Genomic DNA, 11976 nt, shown 5'->3' on the forward strand with positions numbered 1-11976 from the left:
CACTTCCGTGTTTTGACAACGAACATGGCGGAGGTCATACCCCGTTTCGGCAAAAGCACCTGCAGCCTTTCGCCGAAAATTTACAACTTTTACCCGCTAAAAACGACGAGGAGGCACGGTGAAGGTACAGTAAATTCATCGCCTTTATCCGGTGGGGTTTTATTGGTGGATTGTAACCGTGCCCGAAACGCAAATGACTCAAACGTGACAGTTGGGATTTCACACGATATCCGTGGATGCGGTTTTGATAGTTATCTAAGAGTAAGATATCCAAAAGGTCCAAAGCACAGACAGGTGTTGTCCATTTGGCGAGGAGATTCTTTGGGGTTTTTCTTCCCGCATGACAACGCTCGACCGGGCTCGTGTTGGGAACATTTGACGTTCGCCAGGACTTATTCCAATGGCGCCCGAGCAGAGGAACCGCTTTACAAAAGCAAAACGGGCTACTACGACATCCTCGGGGTGTCCCCCACGGCTACACACGCTCAGATCAAAACTGCTTACTACAAGCAGTGCTTCCTCTACCATCCGGACAGAAACGCCGGCAAAGACGACACCACTGTTCGCTTTTCCGACATCAGTGAGGCCTACGCCGTGCTGGGTCACAAGGGCCTGCGAAGGAAATATGACCGCGGTCTCTTGAGCCAGCTCGACCTGACCAACAAGGCCCGTGCCGGACCATCTGTGGCCAAGACCCCCGGAGAAGGAAGCTCGACTGCCACTGGGCGTAGAAGCTCGCCGGTGGACCCCCGGGCGAGCATGTTTGACTTTGACAAATTCCTTCGCTCGCATTATGGCGAGCAGCTCCAGAGGGAAAGGGATTTTCGGCAACAGAAAGAGGAGATGTTGAGGAAACGCCGGGAGACGCTGGCCGAGAGAAACAAGGAGCGGTCCATGGAGATTGGCGTGATCATGATGGTCTTTGCTGCCATGGCACTGGTGGTCACCTTGAGAGAAGCTGCGCGTTGATGCTGGCAACTGGACCGCGTTTCACCTTATCACTGTGTTAATTTTCCATGCGCTCATTGTTGGACTCCATATTCAAGCTTCATTTGAAATTATGAAGCAGAGATTACTTCAAAATGTAGACACTTAAGACATCAGTGATTTATTGAAGAGGCTCTATTTCATCCATCCATTTTCTTAATCCCTTATACTGACAAGGGTCGCTGGCTTGCTGGCGCTTATCCCAGCTGTAGTAGGCAGGGTATATCCTGAATTGATGGTCAGCCAATTGCAGGGCACGCAGAGACAAATAAATCACGCAAGCCTTTTCTACACGTCGCCGAGGTTTTGCAAACTGGCAGTAAATGTCTCCTGGTTACGTGTAGATAAAGCCTCATATTCACAAACACAATTTGGAGTGTCAGATATACATGATGGGTTTTCAAAAGGTACTTTCCCACAGATGTTCTGACATTAGAACTTTTCAAGAAACAGTAATTAGTTTTAAATGAAGTATACCATCAAAGTTGAATCCCGATTTTTAGCAACACTTTGTGTTTAGAGGTGTCTATTGGAGCCTGATCTGATCAACTCCAATTGACATTTATTATGAATGTGTTTATGCAACCCCCCTCCACTACCCAAGGAGAAAAATGGCTGCTGCTTGTGTCACTTTCAATTTGTCAAATGTGGAAGTAACTTGACTGTTCCACAGTTAAGCTGTTTTGACTTACAATAAGTCATGTCACATTCATATTTATTGAAAGAGACTTTATAATATGTTGTTGATCAATCTTGTTAGAAGTGCAACCTTCTGGAATGATGTGCCTTTATTTGGTGGGTGAGTGCCTTTGTCATCCACATAGTGAAGTACTGTAATAAATAAGACCTAAGTATCTGATTTCTGTGTTCATTCCGTCATTCTCAATTATCTTAACATGTATTTTTTTAAGTGTTAAAACCAGTAAAATCACAGACAAAAAAATGACCCTTGTTCCCATTGTTAAATACTGAACATTTAGTGCAATTAGAAATTAATATAAATGGACATTCAAACACAGTCACAGGTCAGTGCACATTTTAAAAACATATTAACTATAAATAAAAGTGCTTATAAGGTAAAAACAAAACACACGTTAAAAACAGTGACAAACTATTCAGGGCATATAAAATGTTACATGAAAAATGACATTACTTAAGTGGTGGCAATAGTGACGTGATGGGGTTGAGGGCGTCAAAGAGGCGCTGCACGGCTTGCTCCACCAGCTCCCTCAGGGAATCGTCCTCCGTGTCCTCGTCCTCGTAGCTCACCGACTGGTCGGAGTGGAAGAAAAGTTTCAAGTGGCCGTAACAAATTCCAGAATCAATACCGCACAAGACAAAAGAATCTCACCCTTGTTTCCAAGCAAACATTCACCGTCTTGCCGTCGACGGTCACAGAGATGTTTTGACCATCGCTGATGTCCACGTAGTCTTGTCCGAACATGTCCCTGAAATTGCATTAGGCTTAATACTGTACTTTGAATCATCACATCAGAACATGTAAATATGATAGTCATACTATACTCACTGCAACATGACTTCTAAACGACTTTGAAAGACGTCCATGTCCAAAATAGAACTCTGAGATTCCATGACTAAATAGAAAATTAACAAAGTAATTACTCCAAGTGATTTACTGTTTGACTTTGAATATTAACTATACAGTATATTTAACCATATTAATCTGGAAAAACAAATTTCATATCCAAGTTTGAGCTTCTCACAGAAGTCAGAAATTTAGTAAGCATGCGATTCAACCAATTAAAAAAAAAAAGAAGTGTATAATATACTGTAGCGTCTCTTTAATCGAGGCAGCAAATGTTACTGTTAGCTGATGCTACAAAAACTAGTGTGATATTTCTCTGCCAATTTGTGTTGTCACCTGAGGTGATCGACTGAAGCGATTTTTTATTATTTTTTTCTCTCCAATGACAATTGACAAACTGAGAACAAAATTACATCATGATGCGATGAGAGCTCAGCATTTTTACCAACCTTTCTGAGCCTTCGGATTGGACTGGACCTCCAGCACCACAGTGGTGATGGCGTCGGCATACATGTCATTGAGAGGGTTAGCGATCCACTGAAACGAAATCCGAACAATTACGAACTAATACACATGTAGCTAAGAATCCCAGCGCTCACCTCCAGCAGAACCATTCCAATTTCGTGAACCAAAGTAACACTTTGAAAGATCCTCAAGGTTTTCTTCTCTGTACCATCTAGCTCTTCGACGTCACCTGTGAGGTTTCTCAGGTGGCAGACGAGCAGCGAGTAGGGTCCGGTGAACGGGATGGCTTGGGTCTGCTTCACCGTGCTCATGGACAGCTCTGTATACACTGCAAAAAAAAAAAAAAAAGTCACATATTGACATATACTGTATATTGTGGGATGAAAGGTGGACTGCTGAGAACGTACGTGAAAGGTCCGAGGGGTTGAGGATGTGGTAGTTGAAGTTCTTTTTCACCAGGATGCCAGAGACTCTCTGACCCTGAACACACCTCTGATCTGCCAGAGATCCCATCACCTCAACACAGCAATACAGTCATATCATAAATATGAGCGCTCCTCAAACAATCAATAAGTAGCCTAATAGCATACAGTAATTGTCCTTTTTTAACTTAAGAGGAATAAAAAAAAAACCTACCGTGCTAGTTAAAAAAAAATGTTCGCGACAGAATCTAAAGCTAGCCAATTATATTTTGTGCAGCGAAATGCTTTTTTTCCTACTAGCAGAGTGGTAGGTTTTTATTTATTTTTTGCTCTAACAGCTTATTAAATATGATTTCTAAAATGTGTTTAGGTAGCATCCCATAGTCTTAAAAGCATACAGTAATTGTCATTTTCAATTGAATTAAGTAATAAAAAAAAAATAATACCTATGTGCTTGCGAATAAGTGTTTTAGTGCCACAGAATCAATATGCTGAATATGTTTTGTATAACTAAACACATTTTTTTTTAGCTAGCACTACGGTAGTATGGATAGTATTGGTCACATAAAAGCAACTTAAAAATGTAGCCCCTTAGCTCGTGTGTAGATTGTGTTCCTTGGCCCTTTTTTTGTTTTGTTTGTTTTTTTAGCTAGTACATTGGTAATTTTTTTTAATTGCAATTATACACAGAATCTACACACTAGCTAGAGCAATTTTGTGGAGCTAAACACTTAACTATTTGTAAGCAATAAGAACTAATACAATAGCTATAAAATGTATTTCACTATGCATGATCTGCATGCTAGCACATTGGTAGTTATTGCGCTTATAAAAACTAGCAAAAAATGACTAGCTACACAGAATCTACATGCTAGCTAAACACATCTTTTATCTAGTGTGTAGATATGGTGTAGATTTTCAGTGGTTCAGGTTTTAATGGATAGACTCATCTCGTGTTGAATTTGTTTGTTTTATGACAAACCTTCAAATATGACTCAATAACCACTGCGCTAACAAAATTAAGTATGTTGGTTACTTGATGTGCACTTTTGCGCCATGCGCTAATGTTGAAGAACCTTGGCCAGTTTCTCTCCTCGGAAGTTGAGCGTGACAGACTCTGTGTTTCGAGGGTTGTGGACTTCAATGTGAACCTGGTCGTTGTCTTCGTACTCTCGGATAAGTGCCGCCTTCAGGCGGGCCATCTCATTCTGCTCGCCGTGGACCAGGATCTGAGGATGGCAAGAGGCCATTTTGACCCGACCGACAACAGAACTACGTAAAGGATCGCGATTCCACCGTATCTATCGAGGTACGAGTGATGTGTTTGTTTCCCTACCACATGTGGAGGTTTGAGAGCACGGATGAACTCGCTGGTCTGCTGGTAGTCTGTGTGTGCCGAGAAAGAGATGTAGTCCACCGACATCTTCAGCTGCAGCTTCTGTCCCGACATGGTGGTGATCTCCTCCGGCTCGGACATGATGTGCTGCGCAACGAACGCAGTCATTTGCATTCACATCCATAGGCTCATAAAATCAAGCTTGTAGCATTTACACTTTTCTTACTTCAGCTTGTAATTTCTGCAAATATTAATGGAACTTCTAATTAACTGCTACTGGACAAATAGTATCAGCTGACCTTGGCCAGTGTTCCCTCCACGCAATATCCTGCGATGATAACTCCATTTCTCTTGTCTGTGCACCAGCTTTCAAAGAGCTCCCTAGATAGGCCGCTCTGCATCATGCCAGGGGACGCCATCACCACACTGGGGCCGATGTCATCAAAGTGGTCCATGCTCTAGAATTTTTAGATATGTCAGATTTCATACTTCTTAAAAGGCAAAACGATTTGAGTTTGCTTTTCAAACCTTGTATGGACAAGACGGTGGCAAAAGTCCACAGACAACGGGCCCAGTTGATTAGATTGAGGGTGTGAATATTTACGCAGCTAGAGTATTGTCCCCCACAGGTTATAAATGAAAAACATTATCTTGAGCTCCAGATTTTTCATCCCTCAAATAACATGCATTTTAACAAGGGTGTGTACATTTTTTTCTATCCACAATACATCACTCAGTATTTTTTTTTCCCCCGTACCTTGAGGTTGCTGATGTGCTTGAAGACAAAAGGGTTGTTGATGTTGATGGCCTTGCGGATTTTGTCGTTCATGGCGTTGACATAGGTCTGGTACACTGCCATGCACTTCTTTGCCAAGGACGAGGCGTAGTAGATGGGGATGTCGTGGAGCTCGGGATGGTTCTGCCAGTACTCGTCTGCGAATTAAACACAGCAAAAAAGACACGTGACATGACAGAAAACTGATAGTAAAGATGCATTTTTTTTTACAATTTACATTAACTACACTGGAATCTCCAAAGTTGTATTTGTTCCATGATGCCAGTTGACTCTCCAACTGTTCTATTTTCTTAATACAATTATTACCCCAGGAAAAGAGGAATTAATTCATTCCAGGCTCAAACACCAAGCATCATCAACATTTATTATTGATGTAGGCTATTTTTTTTAAGTTTGTTTTTTTAAACGTTCCAAACTCGAGTACAAGAAGTTAACCATTGTCAAATAACTAACTAAAATGGATCTTTGACATCAATATCCATCAACGATAGTGAACAGATCGGCCAGATAGATTGTATATAAAGTAAAACGATTTATTTTGCGAGAAAATAATACATTCAAATGATTATTTAAAAAGAATACCTACATATGAGACCCATATTTGACCATTGTCTTTAGTTTAAATATACATTGATTGTTTTTAACAAGGCAGCACCTATTCCAAGTATGTTGTCATACATGATGGTTTTACTGAAAATTTTGCTTGACTTTTTTTCACCATTCTACTGTAGTATACAGTATTAGCATACTACGCCAATTATTTAGAAAGTATCAAATATGATGGCTTTTATTTTGAATTGTTCCCAGTGGCGGTCTTAACTTGAATAAAAACCCAATTCCCCATTCTGCCCTCCCCAAGAATCTATTCAACAAAAAGGCGCAGCTTTTTTCATGTCATGATATCACAAATATTTCCATTTTTATCTTGGTTACAATGCTGCCTCTTGCATGAATTGCACAAGCCCAAAAAAAAAAAAAAAAAGACATGCCTGATTTTTCAAAGTGTTGAGAACGATGATCATAATCCCACAAAATGTCTCACCCAGTATGAGCAGCAGTTCCTGGGCTCGCCCCAAAGCGAATACGGGGATCAAACACCGGCCCTCCCTGTTTACAATGTCGTGGACCGTGTTACAAAATCGAGCCTCGCGCTCTTCGCGCTTCTCGTGGATGTGCGTGCCGTAGGTGGACTCCTGCACAAGGGCGTTTAAAGAAACTTTTGTCAAGATGGAAGAGAAACATTTTTTGTGAGAAATGTTGAATTTTGGTGGACGTACAATGATTAAAATGTCTGGTTTGACGCTCGGGATCTCAGCCGCCATTAGGTGCCTGTCTTCTTGTCGTGAGAAGTCGCCGGTGTACAGCAGCTTTTTAAGGAATGGAATAAATACATCACAAACATAAAAAAGTAAATAATAGAAGCGGTCAGAGATGGGTTGAATTGCAAAAATTGAATCTAAGGAAGAATCTTTATTATCTTTATGAGTAAAGACTGTAAGTAACAAAAGGCCATCCACATAATTAAAAGTAATCAGTGAAAAAATACTGAGTTATTGTTGTACAACAGTATCACTTTCAACTAAAACAAACTAATATTAATAAAATAATAAAGTGAAAAAAAACCTAAGCACAAGAGAGGGCCTTAAATTTCATTTTGTTTCCACTTATGAAACAACACAAAAGGCTCATAATGATATGGTGAGTTGTTACCTTGACCCCGGCTATTTCAATCATAAACATGGCAGCTCCGAGCACATGGCCTGCATGGTAGCACCAGAACTTAATCCCCGCTACCTCTTTGACCTCATGGAAATTAATGGTCTCAATTTTATCCATGCTCTCCTCCAGGTCCGTCTCCGTGTATAGCATGTCATCTGCGGAAATATTGCTAAAAAAAAAAAAAAAAAAGCAGCACACATTACACTATTGTGATTTAAAAGAAATTAAGGGTCTTATTGCTTACCTGACTTTGACATAGTCGGACAGGAGCCAGCGGTAGATGGCTTTGGTGGCGTGGGTCATGAACGTTCTGCCTTTGAAGCTGGTCTTTTGGAGGAACCAAGGCAGGGCCCCACAATGATCTAGGTGGAAACTGAAGACAAAAAAAACGTTTATTTATTTATCTATTTATTTGTGTATATCATGTCAGCCCCTAATGGTAGAAAGAGCAGTGGTTTTAGCACCTAATTAGAGGCACGCATTTAAAATGTGTTGGGGGTCTTTATGTTTGACCAAAAAAAAAATTAAACCGCAGTCTTCTGAAAAAGACAGAGGCTTACTGGCTGATGAGCAGCAGGTCAATCTCCGCTGGGTCGATCAAGTCGATATATGGGAGAGCATCCATTCCCTCTAAACCAGGGTGGATGCCACAGTCGAGCTGACGAAAACACAAATTATGCATAACCTCCAAACACGCATTTCTCTCTATATTAAACTGTCAAAAAGATCAGTTCGGCCCTAATCAATAATTATTTACCATAATTTTTCTTCCTTTGAACTCCAAGATAATACAGGACCTCCCAACCTCCTGCCCAGCTCCACTGGTGAATAAGCGAAATAGAGAAAGGAAAAATAACGGTGGTTTACATTTGATTTGCAATCGTTTTAAAATAATGAAATAATTTTTCAACGTACAGCGGACGGATATGAAGCTGATCGCTTTCCTCTGCAGGGACGGCCATCTCAACTTTACGTTTTGAAGCCATCGTAAGCGAAAAGCACAGTGCAAAAATGACAAATCCTAAAATCAAATCATAGCACAATGTTTTGAAAATGAATGAGGAGGCGGTCCCTCGCCGAAAGGAATACTTCCGGTCGTCCTTCAAAATACCACCGATAAGAAGGAAAAGCAATACTCATCAGGTTCCGGTGCAAACATTCTTTTCCAGAAGAGTTTTTGGGCGCAAACCAATAAAACAATTCGAAATATAGCAAAAATTCATATGCGTCCAGCTTTATTGGTTTAACGTTTAACGTTGTAACCGTAGTCTACTTTAGAACGGGCTAAAGTTGTGCACGTCCTCTTTAAGAAACGCTGGGTGGAGACAGTGAAACTACTGGTGAGAAGCTAAACAGAGTGAATAAAAGCCTTCAAACGACCTGTTGTAGGCACGGAGATTAACAAAGATATGTTAACGGTACACTGACGCACCAACTTTAACGACAGGTATTGGTATGCTGCTTTTCTGTCAACCGCGATCATTCGGAGCAGACATAGTTAACCAACTTCAAGGTTGAAACGATGTTGAGCATGGGAGGTGAATAAGGAATCGTTTTTGTTGGGTGTTTACGTTACTTCAAGTTAGATGCTGGTTAGAGCAACTTTAGCCACGCTGTAACTTGTAAGTCGCGAATATAGATAATTGTTTTGGCTAACTGTTAAGGCATAACAGATGTGTTGCCCCTAAATATACGCGATCCACTTACAGACGAAGCAGCGTTCGATTTCACTCACTACTATGCAGATATAAATAAATGGTGTGCCTTTTCCAAAATGTACATTTACAGTCCACTAATTTACGAGTTAATTAATTACCTGCATATCTCGTAGTTCAAAACATTCTTATTTCAAATCACCTGTAACATTTGCGAATGAATGGAAATGTTAAAAATGCACCCAAGCTGCTCGAAACAATACAATTTTTTTGTAACATGTTTTTGTGTCAAGATTTAAACGAGGTGTGCATTGTGCACAACATTGCGGTTCGGTTATTGCTGCTTTATTTTTTATCACGGATTTTAATTTACGACCACAACTTTTACTATTGAAGGTTTACGTTGCTATTTTCCATGCAACTATTCTAACTTTTGTGTCAGATCAGTTAAAAAATAGCAATTTTATTGAGTATCTTGTCCTCTGTCTACATGTGTTGTCACTTGGTTGTGTTCAAATGTAAGTTTAAAAGTCTGTAAATACAGCCACATCAATTCTAGTTCAATTAACAGGGTAACGCTGTTTTGCATTGTGTGTTAGGACTTTCACAAGATACATTTGGTTTGATTAAAGGTGAAATCAAGTTAAAAAAAATCTTTATAATATGTTGTGCTTGTCCTCCTCTATCCCAGTCGTTATTCTGATGAATATAGCGTTTGTGGGATTTGAATTTCGGGATGGCTATTTTGCTATTTGCCTTCCACTTAAAATGACAATCATGTAGTTTTCCGTGTTAAATGTTTTGTGATGTTCAGGTTGGAGGTGGGCTGGGATGCGGTGGTCCAGGATGCGAGAGTGAAGGATGTTTCGCAAAGTGAAGAAACGTCACAGTAGCAGTAGCTCTCAGAGCAGTGAGATAAGCACCAAAAGTAAGGTATGAAAATGGCTTTTTTTCTTTTTTTTTGTATACACATCTTCCATTGGATCTCATTAGATCATACGAGTGTATCAATGTATTGGTCTTAAGTGCTGTCTCTTGCGTAGTCTGTAGATTCAAGTTTGGGAGGACTATCCAGGTCCAGCACAGTCGCCAGCCTTGACACGGACTCTACCAAGAGCACCGGTCAGTAGGACTTCATTTTCTGGACACTCACATTCATTTCATCCTGTTTATTTGATGCCGAAATGTACACCGATTTAGGAAACAACACATCGGAAACATGTGCAGAGTTCCGGGTGAAGTATGTGGGAGCCATTGAGAAGTTACAGTTTGACATGAGCAAAATGCTCCAGGAACCTCTTGACCTCATCAACTACATTGATGCTGCTCAGGTAAAAAAAAAAGATCTGAAAAATATTGGTTATCGCTACTGGTGGTGTATAAAGGCAATTTTTTGTCATTCTCTAAATATATCTGGACAGAATCTTGTGTATTCTATTCTTTTTATGTATTTATACAATTATTTTTTATTTTTTTAGCAAGATGGAAAGCTGCCGTTTGTACCAGGTGACGAGGAAATGATCCTGGTTGTGTCAAAACATGGAGTTAAAGTAGCCTCGCTTGACCAGTGTGTGAGTTTTCTTATACTATGCTTTACTTCTTTTCACACAAGAACAAAGCAATCAAATCAAATCATTGTTTTTTTCTGACAGCACAATGTATATACACTTCTATTGGCTGTATTTACAGCGCAGTATTTGCGATTAAGCATTTCCACAAGTAGTGAAAAATAGCAATAATTGACTGAGCCACAAAAAGGTTTAGAATTGCCTCTTGAGGCCTGAAGATGGCAGCAAAGAGTTATACTTATCTAAATGTAACTCAGGATAGATTTCGATTGAGTTTGTTTGCATGATAGCTAAAAAAAAATGGTGCTGTGGTTTTAAAATTTTATGATGTCAATAGTTCTTATTTAAAAAATACCTTCCTCCAGGATGTGTTGCACCGCCACCCTCTCTACCTTATCGTGCGCATGCTGTGCTACGATGACGGTTTCGGCGCGGGGAAGAACCTCTTGGCGCTCAAAACCACTGACCCCGAACAGGAGGGGTGCAGCATCTGGGTGTACCAGTGCAGCAGCTCTGTGAGTGCTAGTGTATGTATGCTATTTAATAAACTAAAAAAAAGAGGATAAAAAAAGATTGGCTGTTTTTTAATGCCAACAGGAGCAGGCTCAGTCCATCTGCAAGGTGCTCTCAGCTTCCTTCGATTGTGCACTGGCATCAGATAAGTCTTGAAGATGGTGAGCAAAAAAATAAAAGCAGCAAAGGGAGACAACCATGACTGACAAATGCAAACACGTCTTAAAACTGAGTTTCTTTTCCAATAGGTACTACATAGATGGCATGTTAATTTCTGTATCCACCAGCCACCACACAAACAGTCTCTTTTGATTTTTAAGTTCAACATGAATGCTTCCAGGGAATCAAATGAAGTAATGACAGTGATTTTAATGTATAGGTTTTTTGTGCTTTCCAGTCATTTGGTACGATATATGCCTCAAATCGGCAGATAGTATCTATGAATAATTGATTATTTCAACAATAGTTTGGTGCAACTATAACGGTACAATTCTTGAAATATGGCCACATGTCCTTCATTTTTGAAACTTGAATTAAGAACATACTTTTCATTTTTGTGACAAATAATATCAGAAAATAAACTTTGGTACATCTTTTATGCTATGCTTTTGCCATTGTCACTTTCACCCATTTGTTGTTTGAAAATGCTTGTGATATTAAATGAGTGAAACGTTCAAGTTCTGATCATCTTCTTTTACTCTTTAAAAATCAAATTAACGGTGTCAAAAGGATAGATTAATAGCAATCATTTTTTTACAGTCAGAGTCATAGTTGAAGATATTGGCAGCCAGTGAATCTAAAGTCAAATTACAAATTTTACAAAATACTTAATCCCCTGGTAGTACTGTACCAGTTAAAATATCCATCAGAGGGCGCTCTTGATATTTATCACAAGATAGTAGTCAGGGGTGTCAAACTCCTCTCGGGCCAGTGGCCTGATTGTTTTCCAGTTGTTGTTTTTTTCCCCCC

General features: G+C 39.9%; 3 protein-coding genes across 7 annotated transcripts; 2 read left to right on the forward strand and 1 right to left on the reverse strand.

The window, feature by feature from the left end:
- The first annotated feature begins 14 nt into the window (after positions 1-14).
- Positions 15-11684, forward strand: itgb1bp1 (integrin beta 1 binding protein 1). Of its 5 annotated transcripts, XM_088432678.1 has the most exons (8): positions 8409-8718; positions 9741-9859; positions 9970-10048; positions 10127-10257; positions 10405-10497; positions 10860-11009; positions 11092-11168; positions 11256-11684. In XM_088432678.1, the coding sequence occupies exons 2-7, from the start codon at positions 9788-9790 to the stop codon at positions 11161-11163; spliced, it is 597 nt and encodes a 198-aa protein (XP_088288804.1). In that variant the 5' UTR covers positions 8409-8718; positions 9741-9787; the 3' UTR covers positions 11164-11168; positions 11256-11684. The 5 variants fall into 5 exon arrangements, with proteins under 5 accessions (XP_088288801.1, XP_088288804.1, XP_088288800.1 ...); XM_088432675.1 differs by lacking the exon at positions 8409-8718 and adding an exon at positions 15-124 and having other exon boundaries at positions 11092-11684; XM_088432674.1 differs by having other exon boundaries at positions 8409-8611; positions 11092-11684.
- LOC148412833 (dnaJ homolog subfamily C member 30, mitochondrial-like) lies at positions 16-1846 on the forward strand. Its single transcript, XM_088432670.1, has one exon. It carries the CDS (start codon positions 25-27, stop codon positions 967-969), a length of 945 nt encoding a protein of 314 aa, XP_088288796.1. The 5' UTR covers positions 16-24; the 3' UTR covers positions 970-1846.
- Positions 1761-8366, reverse strand: LOC148412834 (cleavage and polyadenylation specificity factor subunit 3). The gene is made up of 17 exons (XM_088432669.1): positions 8187-8366; positions 8029-8092; positions 7832-7929; positions 7516-7644; positions 7263-7440; positions 6830-6919; positions 6595-6745; positions 5514-5689; positions 5056-5214; positions 4757-4903; positions 4497-4649; positions 3406-3514; positions 3133-3326; positions 2983-3070; positions 2516-2582; positions 2339-2435; positions 1761-2259 (listed from the first exon to the last, which is right to left on the reverse strand). Exons 1-17 carry the CDS (start codon positions 8255-8257, stop codon positions 2137-2139), a joined length of 2094 nt encoding a protein of 697 aa, XP_088288795.1. The 5' UTR covers positions 8258-8366; the 3' UTR covers positions 1761-2136.
- Positions 11685-11976: the final 292 nt, after the last annotated feature.

The sequence above is a fragment of the Hippichthys cyanospilos genome, chromosome 14 (assembly GCF_059441005.1).
Source record: "Hippichthys cyanospilos isolate Australia breed blue-spotted pipefish chromosome 14, RoL_Hcya_1.0, whole genome shotgun sequence".
NCBI classification, from domain to species: Eukaryota; Metazoa; Chordata; class Actinopteri; order Syngnathiformes; family Syngnathidae; genus Hippichthys; species Hippichthys cyanospilos.

Bases quoted from the DNA above. Each gene is read 5' to 3' on its own strand.
- itgb1bp1 (XM_088432675.1), top strand. From the start codon at position 9,788: ATGTTTCGCAAAGTGAAGAAACGTCACAGTAGCAGTAGCTCTCAGAGC. The intron at 9,860-9,969 runs GTATGAAAATGG...TCTCTTGCGTAG, and splicing joins AGATAAGCACCAAAAGTAAG to TCTGTAGATTCAAGTTTGGG. The intron at 11,010-11,091 runs GTGAGTGCTAGT...TAATGCCAACAG, and splicing joins TGTACCAGTGCAGCAGCTCT to GAGCAGGCTCAGTCCATCTG.
- LOC148412834 (XM_088432669.1), bottom strand. From the start codon at position 8,257: ATGGCTTCAAAACGTAAAGTTGAGATGGCCGTCCCTGCAGAGGAAAGC. The intron at 7,930-8,028 runs GTAAATAATTAT...TGTTTTCGTCAG, and splicing joins TCAAAGGAAGAAAAATTATG to CTCGACTGTGGCATCCACCC. The intron at 5,215-5,513 runs GTACGGGGGAAA...TAAAAATTCTAG, and splicing joins AGCACATCAGCAACCTCAAG to AGCATGGACCACTTTGATGA.
- LOC148412833 (XM_088432670.1), top strand. From the start codon at position 25: ATGGCGGAGGTCATACCCCGTTTCGGCAAAAGCACCTGCAGCCTTTCG.